This window comes from Protopterus annectens, chromosome 14.part0 (genome assembly GCF_019279795.1).
Source record: "Protopterus annectens isolate FY-2018-M chromosome 14.part0, PAN1.0, whole genome shotgun sequence".
Taxonomy (NCBI): domain Eukaryota; kingdom Metazoa; phylum Chordata; order Ceratodontiformes; family Protopteridae; genus Protopterus; species Protopterus annectens.
Window position 1 is genome coordinate 270,361,978 of NC_056748.1, and position 24,842 is coordinate 270,386,819.

Sequence of the window (24,842 nt, forward strand, 5' to 3'; positions counted from 1 at the left end):
AGTAATCACGGCCACACAGGTAGAAACCGCACTCTCCAAAGCTAAGAATACAGTATCCATGGGACCAGATGACATCCTGGGATGTGTACTACTTGAACTACAAAATGAACTGGCACCTCACCTAAGTGTCATATTTAATCATAGCCTCACCTCAGGCTTTGTGCCCACTGAGTGGCGCACAGCTACAGTTATCCCATTCCACAAGGGGGGGGATCCACCTTGGATCCCAGGAACTACCGTCCCATCAATCTGATGAGCCTGATCTGCAAGGGCATGGAACGCATTATCATGGAACTTAAAGAAATTGGCAACCTTCAAACACTGGACCCCACTCAGTTTGGGTTCGTGAAGGGCCGATCTAGTCTCCTGAACCAGACTGACTTCTTCGAATCAGTCTCCAGAGCTGTGGATGAGGGTAAGGCGGTCCACACAACCTATCTGGACCTCACAAAGGCCTTTGACACCATCCCCCACTCTGGAATCCTAGATAAACTTACTAAGCTGGGTATAAATCCCTACGTCACTCGATGGGTTGCCAACTGGCTGACAGAACCCAGACTGTAAAAGTAGCAGACTCCAAGTCCAGCTCCAGACAAGTAACAAGTGGAGTACTGCACGGTTGAGTCCTGGGACCGCTCTTGTTTGGCATCTACTTCTCTGAAGTACAGGCCAACACTAAGGGACTCTGGCTAACAAAGTTTGCAGATGACTGCAAACTGGGAGCCATTATTGAATCCCCAAACAATGTGGATATTCTACAAAAGGGCCTTACAGAAACAGATGCTTGGTGCCAGAGCCATGGGCTCAAGCCTAATGCCAAGAAATGTATAGTTATCCCCTTTGGGAAAAACCATGCAACCATGTACCCATGAATTGTCACATAGGTGGCAATACACAACACCGAAAGTGTGATGAGAGACTTAGGGACACAGGTGGACAGTGGTCTCACCTTCGATAACCACATCAGTCAGGATATCTCTCAATGTGCCACACCTTATCACTAAGGGCTTTTCATTTAGAAAAAAGGAAGTCATTGTTCCACTGTACTCATCCCTCATTAGACCCATTATAGAGTACAGCGCCCCATTTGGTATGTACCTTACAAGACATCTGCAACAGCTGGAAAGGCCGCAGAAATACCTCACTAAAAGAATCAATCACAGGCCTAAAGCAGATGCCCTATACTGGCAGTCTAAAAAAACTCCAGCTATACTCTGTGGCATATCTACTCAGAGGCGATCTCTGCTTAACATCAAGGCCATGTCAAACCCCGAGCTGTTGGACATGCTCCCCTTAAAGAAATCCCAATCCCTCAGAGTTATACACTCCAGGGATCTAAACCTCATCATCACAATTAACAAAACATGCTGGAGGGATAGGTTCCTGACCCAGAGACTCCCTATACTCTGGAATAGACTGCCCATACATGTCAAGGAGAGTGCTTCCTTGGCGCTCTTCAAAAGGAACCTTGACAATTGGATGGGAGATAGGAAATTCTCCCCGGGGAGCACGTCAGTCGCCCTGCTTGACAGGGGTCCAGGGAAGTAAATATTGTGGGAAGAAATGTCCAGGGAATTGTTATGGCTAGGCTTGTATAAGCCCTAGGTCCGATAGCCTAGTACCAACCTAGGATCCCAGATTACTTTCACTGCCAATCTGTAATACAGTAGGAGTGAGCACATCACTGCTTACATGCGTTTTTGCCCATCTGAAGAACTCCAGGATGCCAGACTGAATGGAAAGACATCACAGCATGCTAAACTGCCCCAATCTCTTAAATATGTACATATTTAGTTATCCAAGGGGTAAAACCTCAGCCCTTCTACTTTCAGTGGGTCCGTAAGACATAATCCAAAAAAGTGCCCATTATTAACTTTTTACATGAGAGCACTGTTACCAGGCAGGCCTTTACTAGCAACTTCTTTCACCGGGGACAAGATAAAAATCAGTTCAAACCTGTCCAGAGTGAAAAGGTCACTGTGGTTCTGATATACAAGCTGGCCAAGAACTCTGAGCGGATAGAGATCTGATTTTTGAAAAAAAGGAAACATGACCAAGTTTAGGAAACAAACCCAAAGTTAAGCCAAGACTTCAGAAGGGATCATAAAAATTGTATGGTTAAGGATAAATAATTTCAACCTCAGATGTGCAACTGGTGTGGACTCTGGGTGCAGTAAAGGTCTTGCACAAAGTAATATGCTGAAAATGGAAAGCCTCCACCAGAAAGCTGAGAAATCTGCTTTAGGCTACACAAACAAGGTATGCATATTGCAGAATTCACTGTAGTCAAGAACCTGTTAATTTCGTTGTTCAGAATTAGTTCACATTCAGGAGGTCTAGAATAGAATTCAATAGTTTTTCTTTGATACTAGAACATTTTTTTGAATACAACCTGTACGTGGTATAAACCTTAAATGCAAAATTGTTTGGAAATGTGTACTGTTTGAACATTAAGCAATGGAGGACTACTTTGACAGTCAAATCCATTTGTTCTTTAGGAGGACATGGTTTGATTTTGTTGATTAACCCCTTAACACTTCTTGCCCACTTATCTGTGGTTAGATGCAGAAAGGGCAAATGGACCAACAAGGAGTAAAGGACTTTATAGCTATGAGATGGAAAAAAAAAAAACTAATGTTTTGAACAGAAAACTTGTTTTGCATTTTGCCTGGTCTTTCCCTTTTCTTCTGTCTGGTGCAAAGCACCATTTTTTGTGATGGGGCCATAAAAAATAAATCACTTGAGAGTACATTTGTCAGTGATCCTTATAATGCACATTGGCACAGTCACATATGAGAGGGCAAACATGACAAGAGGTCTGACAGTTAAGCGGATAGAATTAAGGCTCTGAAATGTTAATCAGCTTTATTCTGCAGTAATGGGTTGGGTTCCTGCCGCCTCTTGACTTTCTCAGACTCTCATAGTAGGCAGACACAGAGTACACAAGTTGTGGCTGAAATGGGCTGCTGCAAATCAGTCCACTTCCTTAGCATATAAACATGCACACCATAATGGTGGTCGGGCACCTCAAATGAGTAAATGTACTTTCTGTACAAACAGGACAAAAACTGATTTACCTACAAAACACACACCAAGAAAGTGGGTATACATTTACACAACATATGGAGACTCAAAATAAGAAAAACGGACTAAGCCAGTTACACAAATTAAAATTTTCAGCATTTATCTGCTACAGCAAATGCAAGTTTCTTTTGTTTTAAGAGATCCCCCATTTAGTGGAAGTTTCCACAGCTATAGATTTCTTCTGCCATTCTGACTGGATTACAAAAATCTGAAATTATCTTTGGTCCATTCTTCAATGTATGAGGTTGTATTTAGGTAGGAAATGCTCCGTTAATCCAAACAGCAGGAAAAGTACCAGAAGATTCCACAATGCCTCATCTTGACAAGAAACACATTCTTCCATTTAAAGATTGAAAGAAAACCTCCATACATACTCTTGGCATATTTCTGCTGTACTCTTTCTAGTTTAGTCATGCCTGTCTTCTTATAAGGTTTTCATATTGTTATTCCATACTCAAGTTTGGGTCTAATTATCACTTCATCACTTCTGATTTCCTAGACTTCAGAAGTTTTTTTTTTTTTTAATATAACCTATAATTCTGCAACTATCATTGGCCAACTGTTTGAAATTAGAAAAACTGAAAGCAGGATATACCCATATAACTAGGGTCCTTAAATGATTCTACAGCTTCAATCACTACATGCAGTTATTACTCACCTTTCAATTTATGCCTCCCAAAATTCACATGCTTAGTTTCCGATGTAAAAAACTGAACCAGATGTTTAAACGAACCTTTGGATTTTTAATCCACAATTTGAGAGTGCTTTCATTCCTCTTCATAGCAGAGCATCAGAAACATGGCAGCCATTTTTGTTCCAAGGTTTAAACAGTCTCAAAGGCACCAAAACTCCAAGTATTTAAAGGTACACCTACTCAAAAATTTACAAACTTTGAGGGTATTTAAACCTTGTAACAAAATGGGTTCATTTAAACATCTGGTTCAGAGTTTTTTTTAATTTTACTGTTTTAGTTCAAATGCTGTTTGGGTTATTGGTTACTTAATTTTGGATGCATTTAATCAGCATATTATTCTCCTGTGCCCAAATGGTCTTTTGCAGACATCGCCTATCTGTAAAACATGCAGTCAGTTTACCCAAATTCAGGCCATCTGCATACAGACTGTAAAACACCTCAGATGAAAGACCGGTTTGAAAGATACAATTTAAACAAATAAGGGCTTCGGAAAAAGCCTTATGGGCACCCTAACTTATCAAAATTTTCACCTGTCCAAATGCTGTATGATACTTGCCATGTCCTATTTGTAAGCTATGCAGCTATCAATCTTATCAAGATGAATCAATGCCTAGGTCCAATTTGATTACAGTCGTGTATGACCCTGTCAAATTCTGAAGTCTATATAAATTAACAATTTTTCATTTGTAGCTGTTATATTGTTAGAGAACATCATGCTACAGGTGGTAATTGATCCATTTTCAACATATGCATGCTGATATATGGCTTCAAGTTACAAACTTTCCAATTACAATAAAACCTATCCAACATTACCTTCTCCATTATTTTTCTACAACACGAAAGTAAACTTAAGGGTTTTACAAGAATCTCTGTTTGTCTTGCTCCCTCCCTCAAAGACAGGTTTAATAAGCACACGTCTTAAATCTTGAAGAATCTCCCCATATTTATATGATCTAGTAAACAGATAGAACGGTACTAGAAGTTCTTGAAATGTTCTCAGGTCATTGTTACTAATACAGTCTCCTCCCTGTGCTTTACTTGGATCCAGTTTGCATAGATCTTTTTCAATACAAGATTATTTGATTTCAGTATTGGAGGTTACCTGGGTATCAACAGAATAACTTATCACCCTCTTTGTGCAGACAAACTGTTAAGATATATTTACAAAATCTTATGCAAATCTGTTGTGCCTGAGAATAAATTTTAGAGTCTACACACAGTTTATTAATGTGTACGTCTTTACTCCTTCCACATCTTCTATAACTACAAAATGGTTTCCTACTATGTTCAATATCTTTATATAAATTTTCTTCAAATTTCTCTTGATCCTGTCTCAAACTATGCTTAGTTTGTTCGTCCAGCTTGTTTATTTCAGTTTAAATTGCAGTTGACCTATTTTTATCACTTTAATGGTATTGTGTTATGGAAATATATCCCACCCCAATATTGTATGCTTGGATGCTGATGTTAAACTTTTTTTTATTTTTTTTGCACTCAATTTCTCTTTCAAAGCTTTACACATATTCCTTCTGCAGTTTTTCCACTGAACGCATCACTCCAATTAGTTTTACAAAGTGGCTGCTTTGCTTCCATAGAATCTGTATTTAATCTTATGAGCATTGGTTTAGATTGCAGTATTGGCCCCACTGAAAAACTAGGGATTTTTTTTACGGTGGTTTCAGTCAAGTACAGGTAGACCTTTATACTAACTGGAAAGCAAACATTTTTACCATAAAATCTCCATTAAAATGCTTGCACAAATGCAAAACTGTACAACAGGTGACACAAATAGTCTGTACAGCCTGACTTTGTGGCAAAGTCTACCAACCTGATTTTTGCTATAACAGAACAAGTTGTTTAGGCAAAGCAGAACTTTTAAACACTGTGTGCGCTCATGTCTTTACTAAAATATTACTAATGTGACTGCAGCTGAAGTGTTCAAAATGATGCACATGGTAAATACATTCAAGACTTATTAAAAATTCTCAGTTATGATTTTTTACATCTTCACTATAAAACAAACTATTACCAATATACTATGAAAAAGTGTAACAATGCTGTCAAATATGTACCTTAAAGCAATTCCTGGATTCTCCAACAGCACTCCGTAGTCTCTGGAAATCTGTTTTGTCAAGTCTGACAACAATGGGATATTCATCTTACCTAGACCTCCACTCTAAGTGCACAAAATATACCACATTAAAATTATCAAACAGCAGCAAGCCAGCAAGTCTCTGAATAGTTAGACCTGAAAAAAAAAGTGTTTTGTTATATTTACCAATGTATTCTGATTAATAAAATTGTTGAAAATGTGCAAGGCAAGCAACAGCAAGCGAAATATCAAAATGCCTTCAGATTTTAACTGTTGCCTCCTCATTCATGAGCACCAGCAATCACATCAGGTAAGCAAAGGTGCAAAATGTTAACAGGCAAGACAGTGACCTGAACTACTAGTAGAATGTAATTGTGGGCAAATGCAACCTGCCCTAACAGTCACCATTAATACTTAGATTTCTGGCTGGATTATACTTCACATGCATATCTTTAGCACACAAAGCACTTATTCTGATGTAAACTCGTATTTGAGTTGTAATTCAAACCAAAAGCTGACGTTCAGACATAAAACCCTGATTGTGATAACAGTGATCTAGGTTCAAGTAATGGGCACATTGCTGCTAGGATCCAGCCAGTGAGGAGAAGTTGCCAGTGTCAGCTAGGCAACTACTGAGGAAAGTGAAGGTGTATAAGGACAGAAGTCTGTTCACACCAAGCCACCTTCAGCTACAGGTCTACCTAAGGAAGCAATGGTCCGGGGGGGGGGGGGGGCTGTCAAGTCTAGAATGAGACTGCAAGTAACATTGATATAGGGGCTAAAAGATGAATTAGGAAAAAAGTAAAGTAAAGACAAAAAGAAAAAAGTACAGCTTTCCCAGTATCAATATACTCATTCACCCTAACTCCCTCCATTCCTATACGTCCAGGTCCTTATTTAGGCCATCCTACACACACCATCCATTCTCCTTTACGCCTCAGGTACACACAACACACTTGTAGGTGCCACTTCAAGTTCCATTTCTCTATAAAACGGCAAATGCTGTCCTGATATCATCATAACATTTCACTTCAATAGTGGAAGGTCCAATGCACTTAACGTAAACTGCAGTTAAGCAAAGACTGCTGGTAAATGCAGTGACCGTGGTCAGTCCTGATGCACACCAAACTAATGAAACTGGAACAGAGCCAATAACTCTAAATACTATAAAGTGGGATTCACAAAACTTTGATCAATTTTGTACATGGATTTATGAATGGCAAGTCTTGCAATTAAATGGTGAATCATGCACAAGAGAGAGTGATGCTCACTTTGGTTATTCTGCTACATATCTGGACAACAAAAATCTGCGGGTAATGCATGAAATAGTGGATGTTCTTGAAATTTGACCATATGCTGATGGTCTGTGTGTCAGGTTAACAAAAGCTTTTGTATGGGGGTGGGGGTGGGGGGGACACAACCATTCAGTACTAAATATGCAATCCATGCTGCAAGAAGGGAGTCAATATTAAGAAAACAAGGTGCCAGCATACATTCTGAAAGTACTAAACATTTTACTTACAAAAACAAAAGTCGCTACAAGGAAAAACAAGGACAACAAAAGCAAAGTGTACTGGCTAGTTATTTCAAAACCCGAACAAACATTTCAAATAGTATGAATGAATGTAATAGAAGCAGAGCATAGAGGACAGTGGTAATTAATAAATTATGGACTTTTAACATCTTGCCCCAAAGTAACAAGCTATAACGGAATCCAACAAGCTACAATGGCACACACCAGTGCCACTGTATAGAGTAACAAATGTTGTAAATATTTTGGCTCCCTAATAAAGGCGAACAACTTTAATTCATTACTTGTATTATGGCAAGTGTTGCTCTTAACCAAGTTTATAAAGAATGGCCCCCAAGCCCCACCCATAAGTGGAGTCTGTTTTCTGCTTATCAGCATACACTCTGTTCCCAAATTGCGCAACAATAAATATCACTGTTTCCAAAACCTGGCATGTTAATGTTTGACAAGCAGATGGTGCTTATCAGTTCTTGCCTTATTATGTTAGGAGACCTTCATAAAAAAACAGACTCCCCAAGACATTTTTCCTCACAACAGTACACACACACACACACAATCTTTTAAGCAAATGTCAGCAGTTATTGCAATGGAGAAGCTTTATTTTAAACGGAGGTGATGGGTCCAGCCACCATCCTACATTCAAACTAGCTAAATAAGAGTAATGATTTGAAGAACAGCAGTTCCAGGACTTACTAAATAGATAAAGCAGGAAAACAAACTGATGTTGAAAATAGGCGACTTGAATACACATATACAAGGACTGCTCAAGTCTACATATGCTGGGCACCAAAAACAATGAACAGGTCATTCCAGACTTTTGCATGGTAAATGGCTCTATGCTGGCCAACACATGGTTCAGCAGGAGAGTCAACATCACACACACAGGGGGTCAACATGCAACTTGGGTAAGCTCCTACTAGTAAAGAAAGGGTATTGGGGCAGCATCAGTGACTGCAAGTCATCCCCAGTGAAACAGCGGATCACAGCATAAACCACTAGTTCCCACAATCAGAAACAGTAGTCAGAGAAGGCTCTAAGGTCCACAGAGACTAGGGTGAAGACTTGGAATTTGGCTGGAGAGAAAGCATGAGTTTAAGGAATTACTCAAGACTCTAGTACATTGGGAAGAGGAAAACGAGTGAAGTTGAAGAATGGCAGTACCTCAACACAGCATGTGCTAGGACTACACAACAGATGTGCAGCAGAGCCTGGCATGGAAACAAGGCACACAAGGAAAGCTGGTGGTTGAATGCAGAAGTCCAGGAAGTCATCAAAAGAAAGGAGTGAAGGAAAAAGAGATAGATGATCAGGCTAAGGAGGAGTACTGGTTGGCTAACAGAGGCTGAGAGGGGAGTTACAATAGCAAATAATATGGCATTACAGGCAGTCTACCAGCTTCTGGAAACTGACTCTGTAGTTGTCAAAAAATATAGTAGGTTGCAAGACAAAAAAAGACAGTCAGGCACCCTTCACAAGGGATGTCGGCAACAGCCTGCTCAATAGTCCACAGGACATCAAAAGCAGATTGAAGGAGCATTTCTAGCAGCTTCTGAATGAAGAAAACCCCAGACAAGCTGTACTGCTCTCAGACACAACCCTGAGGATCCCACCCTAAAAAGTAGCAAGAACATCACCAAGGAAAATGGAGTTAAGGAAAGCAGCAGGCTCAGAAGCAGTCATAGCAGATAAAGGTGTTTGGCGGAATGGGAGCAATGGCTCCTGAGGGTAGTCAGCAGTAAGCCAAAGATTTACCCCAGATGACTGGAAAATAAGAGATGGCATCAGTTAATACGACACACCAAATACATGTAGAAAATGGGATAAAGGAAGCACCGATATACTTTTAAATTATGGCTTATCAGATTCTGGACCTAGAGGACAGGATACATAAATGTTTTTACACATTAATACATCTATAATCCCTCCCTAGATATATCTATATATGGATAGCATGGTACAATTTATACCACTTTATAATGTAATCCTCAGTGAAAATTCTTTACACCATGCATGTAGCTGCCACCCCCCTTCACACAAAGTACAGTTTTGTACCTACCATAAATGTAGATGTTCGAGGATTCCCTTGCTGCAGTCCTGACAATTGGGTATAGTCCGCGTCCCAGTCGGCCCGAATACCAGAGGCTGGCGTCGGTCATGGCTTTAGACTGGCGTCAGTACGTCAGGGTACTAATGCGCATGACCGACGTCATTTCCTCAGTCTTTTCTTGCCCCAGAAGTCAGAAGACCCAAAAAGACAAGTCCCAAAAACAACCTGCACCAAAAAACATGTACAATATATACAGTAATATATACAAAAATATAAGCATGTAAACTCACCTACACAACCACCCTGAAACACAGAGGGAAGGAGGGAGGGTAAATGCAAAGGGAATCCTCGAACATCTACATTTATGGTAGGTACAAAACTGTACTATGTTCTTCCGCTGCCCTTCGTGCAGTCCTGACAATTGGGTAGAATCCCAAAGCAGAGGTAAGGGAGGCTGGCAAATTATAAAGTAGCAGGAGCTGACAACATGCCTTGTAAAACAGCTGAGGCAAAACCAGCTCTAGTCTTAGAGTATATAGGCAGGTGATAATGCCTAGAGAAAGTATGCACTGAACTCCAAGTAGCTGCCTCCAGAATATCCTTAGTTGCCACCCCTTAGAAATGCTGTTGAAGTGGCAGTAGCCCTAGTGGAATGAGGCCTAATCCCAGCTGGAACCTCTTTGCCATGATGGGAATAACAAAATGCAATGCAAAAGCCAATCCACCTAGAAATAGTTTGTTTTGACACAGGCTTGCCCTGTGAACTTAAAGCAAAAGAAACAAGTAACTGCTGAGACTGCCTAAAATCTTTAGTCCTGCTCAAATAATAACGCAATTGCCTGTGTACATCTAAAGTGTGCAAAATCTTTTCCCCTTTATTTTGAGGATCTGCAAAATGTAGGCAAATGAATAGTTTGGTTTAAAGCCACACTAGAAACCACCTTAGGCATAAAGGAAGGATTAGTGTAATGATACCCTGTCCTTATGGAAAATCAAAAGGGCTCTACTGCCATAAGGGCCTGCAACTCAGACACCCTTCTTGCAGAAGTAATAGCCAACAGAAAAGCAGTCTTCCATGACAAATATTTCAATTCAGCAGTAGCTGCAGGCTCAAAAGGTTGTAGAGTAAGTTTTTCCAACACAAAATTGAGATCCCAAGCAGGAGTAGGAGCTCTGGGGTCTTATATTCTTTGCCCCTCTAAGAAACTGCTTGAACAAAGGATGCGAAAACAAAGGTGGGTCACAATCATAGTGAGCTGAAATTGCTGCAGCATGAATCTTTATGGAAGAGAAAGACAAACCTTTGTCCAGTAATTCAGTAAGATATTGAAGAGCCACACTCAAATTAGGCTCTGAAATCTCCAAATTCTTTGCTGTACTCCAAAATAAAAATCTCTTCCATTTTTCTCACTCTCCTAGTACTAGGCCTTCTAGCTTCCATAATCACATTTAAAACTTGTTGAGGAAGCTGAGACCTACCATGCTTCAACACAGAATATGCCAAGCTGTGAGATGAAGAGATGGAAGCTTGACATTGAGCAGATGACCGTCCTTCTGAGATAACAGATGAGGAATCAGAGGTAAAGGCCATGGAGGCTTCTTTACAAGACTCCTTAGAAGTGGGTACCAGTGTTGCCGAGGCCAATCTGGAGCTATCAAAATCATCCGTGGCCTGTCCTGTCTGACCTTTAGTAATACCTTTGGAAGAAGAGGTAGAGGTGGAAAGGCATAGACATGAAGGTTTTTCCAACTGAAAGACAGAGCATCCACTTTCCAAGCTGTGTGATGAAACCCCTTTGTGCAATACTTTGGCAGCTGGTGGTTTAGTGGAGAAGCGAACAGATCTATGTCTGGAGTTCCCCATGACACTGTCAATTTCTGAAATACATGAAGATCCAGTTTCCACGGGGATCCATGATTTGTCTGCTTAATACATCTGCTAGGGAGTTCTGTGCTCCTGGCAGAAACCTTGCCTGAAGAGTCAGTTGCAGGCTTAACGCAGTCTCCCATAGAATCATTGCTTGCCTGCATAGAGGATAAGAATGTGTTCCCCCTTGCTTGTTGATGTACCACATGACAGTTGTGTTGTCTGTCAGAATCAACATCTGCCCTGGAAGAAGTAACTCCTTGAACGCCATCAATGCAAACTGGACTGCTAACATCTCCTTCATGTTGATATGTAGATGCTGTAGTCTGGCAGGCCACTTGTCTTGTATCCACTTTCCATTTAGATGAGCTCCCCAAGCAGTGTCCGAGGCATCTGTCGTTAAAATCTGACTCGCCTCTGGCCGGGTCACAGAGAGTCCCTTGTTTAGGTGACATTCCTGAGCCCACCACAAGAATTCCTTTTGAAGGCAAGGTATTATTTGAATGACAGTGTCCAAATCTTGGCAGTGCTGAGTCCATACATTTTTGAGATACCATTGCAGCTTCCTCATATGCAGTTTGGCATTGGGAAGCACCAGAATACAAGATGCCATGAACCCTAATGCTTGAAGGACTGTCCTTGCAGTCAGCACGGACTGATGAGATAGTTGATGGAAGTAAAGTGACAGACTCTTTTGTTTGTCCGGGGTTAAAAAGGCCATCTGGGCTGCTGTATTCAGTCTCACACCCAGAAAGCACATGTCTTGAGAGGGTACTAGACTGGACTTTATTTCGTTCACAGAATACCCTAGGCATCTTAGCACTGCTATGACATATTCCAGATGCTGTAGAAGGTGTTCCTTTTCTTGAGCCAAAATCAGGCAGTCGTCCAAGTAAGGATAAATTCGAATGCCTTGAAGCCTGAAGTAAGCTATCACTGGAGCCAGAACCTTTGTGAATACTCTGGGCGCAGTAGATAAGCCAAAGGGCAATGCAGAGAACTGATAATGAAAATCTCCAGTTCGAAACCGTAGATACTTTCTGCAACTTAGCCTTATGGGCACATGAAGGTAAGCTTCCTTGAGATCCAAAGTTACCATCCAGTGATCCTTGCCCAGCAGAGGTAACAGATGCTGTAACGTCAACATCTTGAACTTGGGAATGTCCAGATAAGTGTTGAGGATAGATAAATCCAAAATTGGTCTCCACGTGTTCCCCTTCTTTGGTACTAGGAACAGGCGAGAATAAAATCCCTTTCTGACACAGGGACTGGCTGAATAGCCCCTATCTGGAGTAACTGAGAAACTTGCTTGTGAGCCTCTTTTCTTTGTGGAGGAGGAACATCTGGCATGCCTTTGAAAGGGGCATTGTGTGGAAATAAAATCTGTACCCGTGATGAATGATATCCAGCACCCATCTGTCTTGAGTGATTAAATCCCAATTTTCTTTGAAAAGAGACAATCTTCCTCCCAAAGGAGCTGCCAGACGAGTCCACTGGCAGCTGAAAAGGCAGGTCATTGGTTCTGCTTACGAAAGGACTGACCCCTGCCCTCACCAGAAGTCTGAGCAGGTGAACTGTCTGATCTAGGCCTAAAGAACCTTGAGCCCTGCCCCTACCACGTCTAGACCTACCCCTAGACTGGGAACCATAAGCAGGATATGTCCACCCCTTAGCAGGCCAATTTCTACTAAACTTGGAGGCTGCACCTGCAAAATCTTTAACAGTCTGCATAGACTTAGCTTTGTCCTCCATTTTCTTTAAAACTGCTTCCACAGGCGGTCCAAACAACACATCAGACTGTAAAGGAGCATCCAAAATCCTGGTCTTAACATGCTCAGCTAAATTCTGATCCCTCAACCAGGCATGCCTGCGAAGAACAGAACTAGTGGCAGCCACCCTCGAGGAGGCCTGCACAGCATCAAAACCACATTGCAAAGAATGCTTACCCACTTGTTCAGACACATGAACTAAATCCAGCAACTCTTTACACTCTATACCTTCCGCCAAAGCATCCACCTTAGATTTCAATTGTGAAAGGAGATAATTTTGATATTTTAGCATGTGAAACTGACAATTCAACGCTCTCATGGCTAGAGTGGAAGAAGTATATACTTTCTTACCCCACCTATCCAAAGCCCTTGCCTCTTTATCAGAGGGTACAGGATTTTTAACCACAGAAGCTTTAACACCTTTAGGCCCCTGAGAAACAGTTTCTGGGTCCGCCCTGGGACTCTTAAACAAATACTTATGAGCTTCGGGCACCCTATAATACCTATCAGGCTTAACAGGAGCAGGAGGCAAGGAATCAGGGTTCAGAGAAGCCTCTGCAAAACATCCTCCACCACATTCAACACAGGAGGAATAGCTAAGGGCCTATGCTGGGGCAAAACAAGAATTCCCTAAGCCTTTTTCTGGAGTCAGAGTAATCTTGGCCTTCCCATTTAAAGTGCTCCCTCATGGAGTGAAGAGTCTCTGAAAATGAAAAATCCTCAGGAGGAGAAGCTGAAGGAGTGGAATCATCCACATCAGAATCAGAATAAGTAGGAAACTCTTGCAAGTCTTCCACAGAAGACTCTGAAGCCTGTGAACACTGTTCAAAACTATCAAACTCCTGTTCCACCCTAGGCCTCTTATCAGGTGGGGCATAGAACCTCTAATCAGAGTAATCAAATCTTCTGCCATTTTAAGCATATGTTTCTTAGGCACAGAGCCCGAAATGTTAGGAGAAGCCCTACAGAAGCTGAACTTGGCCTTCCTCTAAAGAAGCTTTGGCAACAGAAGGAGAGGCCCTAACTACCTTGGGAAGAGAGGGAAGAACAGTTACCTGAGAAGCCCCTCAGCCTGGCCTACCTCCTGAGAGGGCACATCCTGTAACAGTAAAGTATCTGCCTGAGACTCCATAGAGACTCCTGGCAAAACCTCTGGCTCCTGAGCCTTCTAAAGGACCGGCGTCCGAGACTGCCGGTTCCTCACCCTAGACTTCACTGTTTTGTCCTTGCGCTTCTTAGATGAAGCAGGCGTCGGAGCATCCGGCGGCATAGTATAATTGCAACGCTTCCCAAACACTAACCTAGCACAATCAAGCCTCCTCTTAATAGTGCGCTTGTTAAATCTAGCACAAGAGCGGCAACCAACAACGTCGTGCTCAGGCCCTAAACAAGGTATACACAATGTATGATAATCCCTATGCGGTATCTGCTTCCCACAAGAAATACAGTTATTCACTTTTTCTGACATCCGGTTAAATACTGAGGCAAGAAAAACCAAAATGTTCCCCAGCGAGTTACTTAGCCAACTCTGTACTCGGTCTGAAACTCCGGTTTCGGAAAATCTCAGAACGCCAACCTGCACTCGCAAAATTGCTTCTGCATCGGACCATGCGGCAAAAGACTGGAAATGACGTCGGTCATGCGCATTAGTACCCTGGTCTAAGGCGCCATGACCGACGTCAGCCTTATACTCTGGTATTCGGGCCGACTGGGACGCGGACTATACCCAATTGTCAGGACTGCAGCAAGGGAAGACGAAGAACATCTTATCCACAGATGTTAAGGGTTAGACGCATTTGTAGCAATGATAAAAAATGGAAGCAAAATAGATTTTGTGAGAGCGGATATAATTAAGGTCATGTTTTTTAAAGCTAAAAGCAAGGCACACATGCAAATAAGAAACAAAACTTGTTACAATATAGGGACCAAAAGAAATGTTTATAGTAATATAGCACCACAAAGATGCTGCCACTCATATGGAAGGGGAAGAGCTATTGCTAATCTGCCAAGTTTTAAATATCCCCATGTCGAAATTTATATGCAGTTTTCTCAGGTATGAAAAAAAACCTGGGTGCTACCCTCGTGGTAACAGTGTTTTCTGTAAATGTGCTACAGAAGTCAGTCATTGTCCTGTAACACAGGGTTTTTTTTTTTTTTTTTTTTTTTTAATATTCATGGGTTGCTTATTTAACAAACTGTAAATGTGGGACTTATGTTGGGGAGACATCTGGAATATTTACATCTGGAATATTTAAACATTTATCGAATCACCTGGGTGATTTGAAATGTCACAGAACGTAGTGCACTACTGTGACAAATTCCAGAGGCTACTTTTAGGTTTAGAAGTGTTGACCAGGTTAATTCCTGTTCACCTAACAAAAATGACAAGCAGCAAATTTAAAGTAAAAATGTAAAATTATAAATTTGGGTGCCATTTATCGTATAGTTTTAAATTAGTATAAAATTACAGTACATTAAAATTTTACAATTTATATACACTAATTTTAGGCTTTATGCTTGTAATACTATTTGCATTTTCAAATGAGTACATTAGTGCAAGTAGACATAGAAACCGAGTTGTTTCTTATACAATAGAGTTTCAGCAAAAACAGAAAGTAATTGTTTTTTGCCACTTGATGTTGCTATGCATGTGAATTCTTACTTGTATACAATATTCTGATTTGCCATCTGGTGTCACTATAATCAAGGTTTTTTGCATTTGTGTAAAAGTTTTTTTTTTTTTTTTTGCTTTTGTGTATAAATATTTTCTCATTATTTTATATTTAATCATATATTTAGCATTCATCGATTCTATTTTTTCCCTATATACGAGCGAAAAGTTATTTGAAAAATTTCAAATTTCAACAGAAAAAAAAGTTACACAAGTTGATGTCATAGCACGTAATTTAACACTGAAGAAGCTCCTCTTTAAAGGAGAACTGCACTCAGACTCAAAAAACATGTTTAGTTCATCATGGTTTGGTGTCTCCTGCATTTTATTACCACTCTGGGACTATTTACAGGTTTTTAAATACATTTTTATAAGTAACTTCTGAATCGGACCACATAAGATCCGGCATCTTGAAGTAACTGATTGTTTAGTCTGCCTCTAGGTATCCCACAATACAGCGCTTTTTTTTTTTTTTTTTTCTCTCTCTCAAGTGACATCATGCAAGACGCTCTTCCTAAAGCTCCAGCCACTGCATTGATTTTACATGCATACAATGCTATCTTTCAGGTCAGTTTTAAGTAACATTATGGCTACTTGAAACACAAGCAGGGCAAATGCCACAGAACGACTTTCAAACTGCTTTTTACTACTGCTTTTTAGAATGGCTAAACAGCAGCCTTTTGTGAAGCCTGAATTGTACTACACTGACATCTCCCATCCCCTTCACACCTAAATTACCTAGCTGTCAAAGTGCTAAGGATAATTTGAGCTGTTATCTGCTGTGATTGACAGCTCATACAGGAGCTTAACTCATGTACTGTTTTCTTGTTCTAGCCTTTACTTTCTGTATGGGGTAGGGGAAGGTTCCAAAGACACGACAATAGACCAAGAACCAGGAACACCAAATGCTCCAAACACACTCGAAAGAACAGAAGAAACAAGGGACCACGGCTTCACCAAACAGAGGTTTATTAAAATACTAAGTGCTTTTGTCTGCTCTATCACAAGACTTCAAAGTATGCAACAGAAATCACACACAGGTTCAAATACTCTAAAACATCACATGACTTCACACATCCAATAAGTTAAGAAATAAAACAATTTAAAATCAGTACACTATTAATCACTATAAACAAATCACACTAATTGTTTATCAAAAATTAATTATACCTGGTAGATTTTAACACATTCCAATAGAAATCTGTTCATTAAGCCCGGGATGCATATCAGCATTAAGCCTCAGTTGCCATAATTCACATTGTTCCAGTAATTCCTCCCACAGGCCTCCCCTAAGGTTCTTTAGGACACAGTCCAACCCAAAAAACAGGAAATTATGAGATGGGTTGCTGTGTACAAGTTTAGCTAGAGAGTTTGTAGCTTTTTTTTTTTTTTTTTTTTTTTAAAATATCAAGGGAGTATTTGTATATTCTCTCCCTCAATTTTCTCTGTTTTTCCTACATAGAAACTGGTGCATTTTTGACAAAAGAAAATGTCCATTAACATGAATGTGGTCTGTATTCAAAATAAACTTGACTACAAAAAAACACACTTCCTAGTATCAATTTTCCTGTCAAGATTCCAAACCCAAATGAACAATATTGGGCTCCAAGTAGTTTTTTATGGTTCTACCCTTTTTATATACAAACTGGTTTATCCCCACACTGTCAGAAATACCACTAAACAAAGAAATGATAGACCAATTCTTGTTGAGAATATTCCTACTGGCTCTACCTTCTGCATAATATTGCATAACAGAACATTTAGAAAAATAATTTCTGAATGGAGTTCACAGGTTTAAATAATTCATTAACTGACCTAATATTGCTTCTAATAAGGGGTACAATAGCTCCGCTCTCTCTTCTCCTAATATCCATACGAACAGACCTAATAAGCCAAGAAATTAGCAAATACTTCACTTTCTTTATCAAAATGATCATGGTCTGAAATCATCCTGGCCAAACAAATGAATTGGCCCTTTAAAATTCCTCTTTTAAAAATTAGGATGATTACTTTCATAGTGAAGTAAGCTATTACTGTACATTGGTTTTCTGTATATAGTACTCTCAAAACTTAAATGTTTATAATTTTTTATGAAAGTAACATCTAGGTAGTTTATAGAGATGGCACTGAAATTATTGGTAAAGCTCAGAAAAGGTGTACAGCTGTTTAAAAATTCAACAAAAGACATTGTCTGCGATATCACCCTCCCATGCAATAAAGATGCCATCCAGGTATCGTGTGCACATCCTCCATGGGGTTACCTCAAGTAGCTCTTCTCCCATTGTATTAGAACAATGTTAGCACGTGCGGTCCCCATAGCTAGACCTTTAGCCTGTTGAAAATATTGCTCCTTTAAGAAAACAGAAACACCAGCTCCATACAAAGATTCAGTATATAAATTTTATCTTGGCTAAAACAATTAGCTTCCCTTAGAAAATTATCGAACCAAGCGAGACCCACATCATGGGGGAATGACAGTGAATAACTCTACATCATCTATTGTCAAAAATACCAACAAGTCTGAATAAGTGAGTTGCCTAATTTTTAACAAAAAAATCCCAAGAGTGCCTACACAAGTAGGTAAAACTACTGACCCTCACAACTTCAAGTCAACATTTTGCAAGTGAATGTGTTTTTGAACAACTTGCATTGACTATTGGTCTCATAGGGGAGTCATAGATACTCTTGTGGATTTTCGGTATAGCAAATAAAGATGGTACCATAAGAAATTTTACACCAAAAAAAATCATACAACTTTTACACAATCTGACCCTGATCAAAAAAATTCTTAATGAGATAGTCAATCTTCTTACAGGACAGATGAATGAAATTCAAAGACATTTCCTCATAAAATTTGCTACAGAGTACAAAGCACTGTATTCGACTAACAGTCTTCCCAAGTCATAAGTGATTTCTATTATACTCTGATGAAGTCTTGGTGATGGAGCAGATGAAATCGCTTAGTATTATAACGAACCTCTGTTTGGTGAAACAGTGGTCCCTTGGTGTTTCTTCTGTGGTTCGAGTGTATTTGGGTAGGGGAAGGACCAGGGAGCTGTGACATCACAGCAAGGGTGGATTTTTAGGATGGTCTCAGTGATGTCAGTATGGGGAGGGGAGTGGGCAGAAAACTACCTGTATTCAATGGCCCTGATGACATCAATGAATTGGAGAATGCAGCAAGCTTTTACAGGGCAGGATAAAAGTTTTTTGAAAGTGAAACCACCATAGTAAAGTAAAGTACTGTCATAGTGGAGAGAAACAGTCAATTTAATATTTAAATGCTGTATTCTTGTTTATTCACAGCAGGGACAGTAAATAGGGAGAAAAAGGTCAGAGAAGTTGAGCATTTAATAGAATCCCGCTGTTGTCCTTTAAGAAGAGAAATCTGGTTTACGTTTGCATTAAATACAGCGTGCTTTGTGTATTAAAAATCTGACAACTCCATATTGGGGAAAGGGCAAGCAAAGATACTGGCTTATAGAGAAGCAGATTTGATGATGTGACCATGTTATCTTTAGCGATGTGATCACATGTTCCTGCAATCATTTGCCATAGACCCATGCATTCACAACACACAATTAAACTTTATTATACAAATATGTTAATAGCAGGTCCCATTCACTTGCTTTTTCTACCAGGAAAGACTAATTAAGCACTATCCTCATCAAAAGGCACAGGGAGAAAAATTCTAACAGAATTATTGGGGGGGGAGGGGGGTTAAAACACATTGCATACATATTACATTCCAAAAAGTACAGTTTTGTACCTACCATAAATGTAGATGTTAGAGTGTTCACCCTGCTGCAGTCATCACACTAGGGTTATTCTGTCGTCAGGCGGTCCCGCAGTCGGCCGGATTTCCAAAGTGTTGGTCAGACGTCGGTTGCTGTCACCTCATCCCTGACGACAGTGCGCCAGGGGTACATATACTGCAACCAACGCCATTTTCTTCAGTTTTTCTTGCCCCAGATGTCAGGTGCCCCCAAAAAGGTGATCCAAATTAGTACAAAAAGGTGAGAACACTGTACAAAAACAAAATCCCTTCAGCTATAAGCAAATACATCAGTAAGGCATAGCAGAGATTTAGCCAGTAGATCAGAGGGGTTGGAGGGAGGGTAACCTGGACTGCAGCAGGGTGAACACTCGAACATCTACATTTATGGTAGGTACAAAACTGTACTATGTTCATCGTGTTACAATGCTGCAGTCATCACACTTGGGTTGAGTCCTAAAGCTAAGGTAGGGTGGAGGTATCAGAGGGTTAGTGGAGGCAATGAGGCCCTGCAGAACTGCAGTGGCGAACCCCGCCCTGGACTTAGGATAAAAAGAGGCAAGTGATAGTGTTTGGTGAAGGTGTGTACAGAACTCCAAGTTGCAGCTTCTAAAATTTCCTTGGTAGGAACCCCCCTGAGAAAGGCTGTAGAGGTAGCTGTTGCCCTGGTAGAGTGGGATCTAATGGTAGGGGGAACTGGATTCCCATGATGGGTATAATAGAACCGTATGCAATGGCCTATCCATTTAGAAATGGTTTGCTTGGATATGGCCCTCCCTTGAGAAGCTGTAGCATAGGATACAAAGAGCTGGTCAGTTTTTCTGAAAGCCTTAGTTTTATCCAAGTAGTAACAAAGGTGCCTGTGAATGTCACTCACCTTTGTTCTGTGGATTGGGGAAGAAAGTGGGTAGGTGGATGGTTCGATTTAAAGCTACAATGGCAACCACCTTAGGCATGAAGGAAGGATTAGTTCGTAGAGAAACTCTGTCTTGATGGAAAATGAGGAAAGGTTCCACTGCCATAAGTGCCTGTAATTCTGAGACACTCCTGGCAGAAGTTATTGCCAGGAGCAGGGCAGTCTTCCAAGATAGGAACTGAAGGTCTGCAGAGAAAGCTGGTTCAAAGGGAGGTAGCGTTAGTTTTTCATGAACAAAGTTGAGGTCCCATGTTGGTGTAAGAGCTCTTCTAGGCGGTCTAATGTTTTTTTGCCCCTCTGAGGAACTGCCTTAGAAGAGGATTTGAAAATAAAGGTGGATTCGTCTCGTAGTAAGCTGAAATAGCTGAAGCATGGATTTTAATTGAGGAGAAGGAAAGTCCTTTGTGCAACATCTCAGCTAAATACTGCAGAATGCGAGGCATATGAGGCCGAGTTGTGTCTTGGCCTTTAGCTTGGTTCCAAGCAGAAAACCTTTTCCATTTGTCCGAGTAAGCCTTCCTGGTGCTTGGCCTCCTGGCTTCCAGAATAACATCCAGTACTGCTTGTGAAAGAGGGGCTGGTTGGATGCTTAATTGATTTGCCATGCAGCCAGATTTAAGGTTTTGAGCTGGCTGTGTAGAATCTGTTTGTTTTGCTGTGTGAGCAAATGAGGTTTTTAAGGCAATATCCATGGTGGGCTGTGAGCCATATTCTTCAATAGCGGGTACCAGTGCTGGCGTGGCCAGTCTGGGGCTATGAGAATCAGTCGAGGCTTCTCCTTTTTGACCTTCAAAAGAACCTTTGTGAGGAGAGGTAATGGAGGAAAGGCATATGCGGGCAGGTTTTTCCAACTGAAGGAGAGCGCGTCCACTTTCCAAGCTTGATGGTGGAATGTCCTTGTACAGAATTTTGTTAGTTGGTAGTTTTGAGGACTGGCAAACAGGTCTATATTTGGAAGACCCCATTTTTGAGTTATCATTGTAAATATTTGTGGGTCTAGTTTCCACTCGTGGAAATCTTTGATGTTTCTGCTTAGGTCGTCTGCCAATGTGTTTTTCTGTCCTGGCAGGAATTGAGCTTGTAACTGGACTTGGTAGGCCAGAGCTGTGTTCCATACGTTTATTGCTTGCCTGCAAAGAGGGTAGGAATGTGTGCCCCCTTGTTTATGTAACACATTACTGTGGTGTTGTCCGTCTGTATTGCAAGTTGTCCTGACTGTAGTAGATCCTTGAAGGCTGTCAGAGCTTTCTGTACAGCTAGCATCTCTTTTTGATTTATGTGCAGTTTTCTTTGTTCTGCAGTCCATAGGCTTTGAATGCATTGCCCTGCCATGTGTGCCCCCCAGGCATAGTCTAAAGCATCTGTTGTGATAGTTTGCCTGGTTGGGGGCAAGGTGAAAGGCTGACCCTTGTTGAGGTGACATGCCTGTGCCCACCATAGAAATTCCAGTTGAAGGCAGGGAATGACAGATATCACTGTGTCCAAGCTGTGGCTGTGTTGAGACAATACGCTTTTTTAGGTACCACTGTAATTTCCTCATAGTTTTGCAAATGGTATTATCAGAATGCAAGATGCCATGAAGCCCAAAGCCTGCAGAATGTTTCTTGCAGTTAACTGGGTCTTTGTTGCCATGGTCTTGAAATAGAGTCAGTTGAAGTTGCTTGTCTGGTGTAAGATAAGCCTTCTGGGCAATTGTGTCCAAGCTGGTACCCAGGAATGTCATTTTTTTGTGAGGGTACTAGTTTTGACTTCTTTTCGTTTACTGTGTACCCCAGCCAATTTAGTAGATGCTTCACAAAAGCCAGATGTAAGAGAGAGAATGTCTTTTCTTTCTGCTTGGATGAGGCAGTCGTCCAGGTATGGATATATTTGAATTCCTCTGTCTGCAGTATGCAATTACTGGTGCCAGGCATTTTGTGAAAACTCTGGGCGCAGTAGATAAGCCAAAGGGCAGTGCAGAGAATTGATAATGGGTTGAACCTGCAATGAAAAGGAGATATCTTCTGGAACTTTGTCTGATAGGGACATGCAGGTATGCCTCCTTGAGGTCCAACGTTACCAGCCATGCTTCCTTGCCCAGCCATGCTTCCTTGCCCAACATGGGAAGTAGCTGCTGTAGTGTTAGCATCTTGAATTTGGGAACTTGTAAGTGTTTAGAGTTGAAAGGTCCAGAATTGGTCTCCAAGCATTGTCCTTTCTGGGTACTAGAAAGAGCCTTAAGTAAAATCCTTGGCCTTGCTCTTGAGTTGGTACCCGCTGAATGGCTCTCATGGTCATGAGAGCTGTAATTTGTTTTTGAGCCTCTGCCCTTTTATTTTGTGGCAGGTTTAGCATTCCTCTTTTCATTGGCAAGGTGTGAAAGTGGAATCTGTATCCTCGTAAAATTATGTCTAGGACCCATTTGTCCTTTGTGACCATGTGCCAGTTGTCTGCAAATAGTGCTAATTTCCCCCCAAGGGGGCTGACAAGAGAGCTTTGTTTGGCCAGCTGAGGTGCAAGTCATCGAGTTTGCCTTCTGGTGGGTTGAGACCTGTCTTCTCCTCCCTTCTGGGTTGGAGTGCCCCATTGGCGAGGTTTATACTGGGCTTGTGGTTGTCCTCTGCCCCTTGGTCGCCTGTATTTACCCCTCTGAGGTCTGTCAGTGGCTGGAAAGGACCAATTTTTTGTTGGCCAGTTTCTGCTGAAGCGAGGGGGTTGTACTTGTAGGAAATCTTTGACTGTCTGCATTGATTTTGCCTCATCTTCCATTTTCTTTAAAACTTCTTCTGCTTTAACTCCAAAAAGAACATCCTGCTGTAAGGGAGCATCTAGTAGTTTTGCTTTAACATGATCAGGCAAACTTTGTTCCTTTAACCAGGCATGCCTACGTATAACTGATCCAGTGACAGCTGCTCTGCAGGAGGCCTCTAAAGAATCAAACCCACATTGTAAGGTATGTTTGCCCACCTGTTCGGTGGCGTGCAACAAATCCTGTACTTCTTTCAATTCAGATTGTTGAGGGAGGGAGGTTATCTTTTGTTTTAACTGAGAAATCAGAAATTGCTGATACTTTTGAAATTGACAATTTAGTGCTCTCATAGCTAATGTGACTGAGGTGTAAACCTTTTCCCCCCACCTGTCTAGTGCTCTTGAACCCCTTTCAAAAGGTACTGGGTTTTTAGCCATGGAAGCCTTAGCCCCCTTGGGACCCTGGGAGATGGTCTCTGGGTCAGCTACTGGGCTTTTGTAAAGAAATTTGTGGGAATCAGGAACTCTGTAGTATCAGTCAGGCTTGGCCAGAGCAGGAGGTAGAGAGTCTGGGTTGAAACTGGATTCTAAATAGACATAATCCACAATGTCCCAAACAAGAGAGATGGCTAGAGGTCTCTGTTGGGGAAGTAAAAGAAACTCTGAGCCTTTTCTTGGAATCAGAGTAATCCTGACCTTCCCAGTGAAAATGTTCCCTCAGTGTGTAAAGTTTCCCCAAAAGAGTAGCCTTCAGGAGGAGAAGCTGAGGGAATAGAATCCTCAGCATCAGAATCTTCATAAGGAGAGAAGGAATAGTCTTGGTCCTCAGAGGAATTCGAAGAAATAGGCAGTTGCTCAGAGGAAGCAGAATCTTCCTCTTGTCTAGGCCTTTTGTCAGGAGGAGGCAGAGAACCCCTGATAAGAGAAATCAAATATTCAGCCATTCTGAGCATCTGTTTCTTAGGCATAGGGCCTTGAACAGGAGACTGAAATGTAGTCTTTGATTTAGAAGTCGTCTTAGACTTGGAAAACGTTTTGACTGTAAGAGTCGTTGGTCTGAATACGCCTTCAGAAACCGATGGCGTTTCTGAAGCACCGACATCCTTGGAAGGTAAATCGTCGGAAGGGCCTGAAGTAAAAGGCTGCGTCGGCCTAGTACATTCCGTCAAAATATCCGTAGCGGTCTCGGGTTCCAGAACTGCAGTAGTCAGGGGCTGCGTCGGAGCCTCACTGATAACCAGAGACCGGATCAACCGAGGCCTCGGAATCGGGCTTAGGCCTGGGCTGTCGGTCCTTGTCCCTGCGGTTTTTGTGCACGCCAGTAGTCGGTAGCTCCGACGGCATATTATAGTTAAATTTTCTACCAAAAAAAAAAAAGTGTTGTGCGAAATCAAATCGTCTTTTAATAGTACACTTATTAAACCTAGCACAAAAACGACAAGTGACGTCGTGATCATGGCCTAGGCAAGGAATAAAATAAGAATGAAAATCCTTGAGGTATTTGCTTCCCACAAGAAATACAATTAACTTTTTCTGACATCGGTCTGAGGCAAGAAAAGTTTCCCCAATGGGGTACTTGGCTTTATAGAAGACTTCGGTCTGAAATTCGACAATCTCAGGAGTCGGCCGTCCGGCACTTGCTAACTGCTTATGCTTCGGGCACCGCGCG

At 41.3% G+C, this 24,842-nt stretch overlaps 1 protein-coding gene across 2 annotated transcripts in view; it reads right to left on the bottom strand.

The window, feature by feature from the left end:
• The window catches only part of PRDX3 (peroxiredoxin 3), a 223,465-nt gene that overhangs the window by 60,574 nt on the left and 138,049 nt on the right, over positions 1-24,842 (bottom strand). For both annotated transcript variants that reach the window (XM_044055983.1, XM_044055984.1), the window contains exon 5: positions 5,851-5,954. In XM_044055983.1, the coding sequence (XP_043911918.1) occupies positions 5,851-5,954 (104 nt within the window). The remainder of the gene's footprint in view (positions 1-5,850; positions 5,955-24,842) is intronic.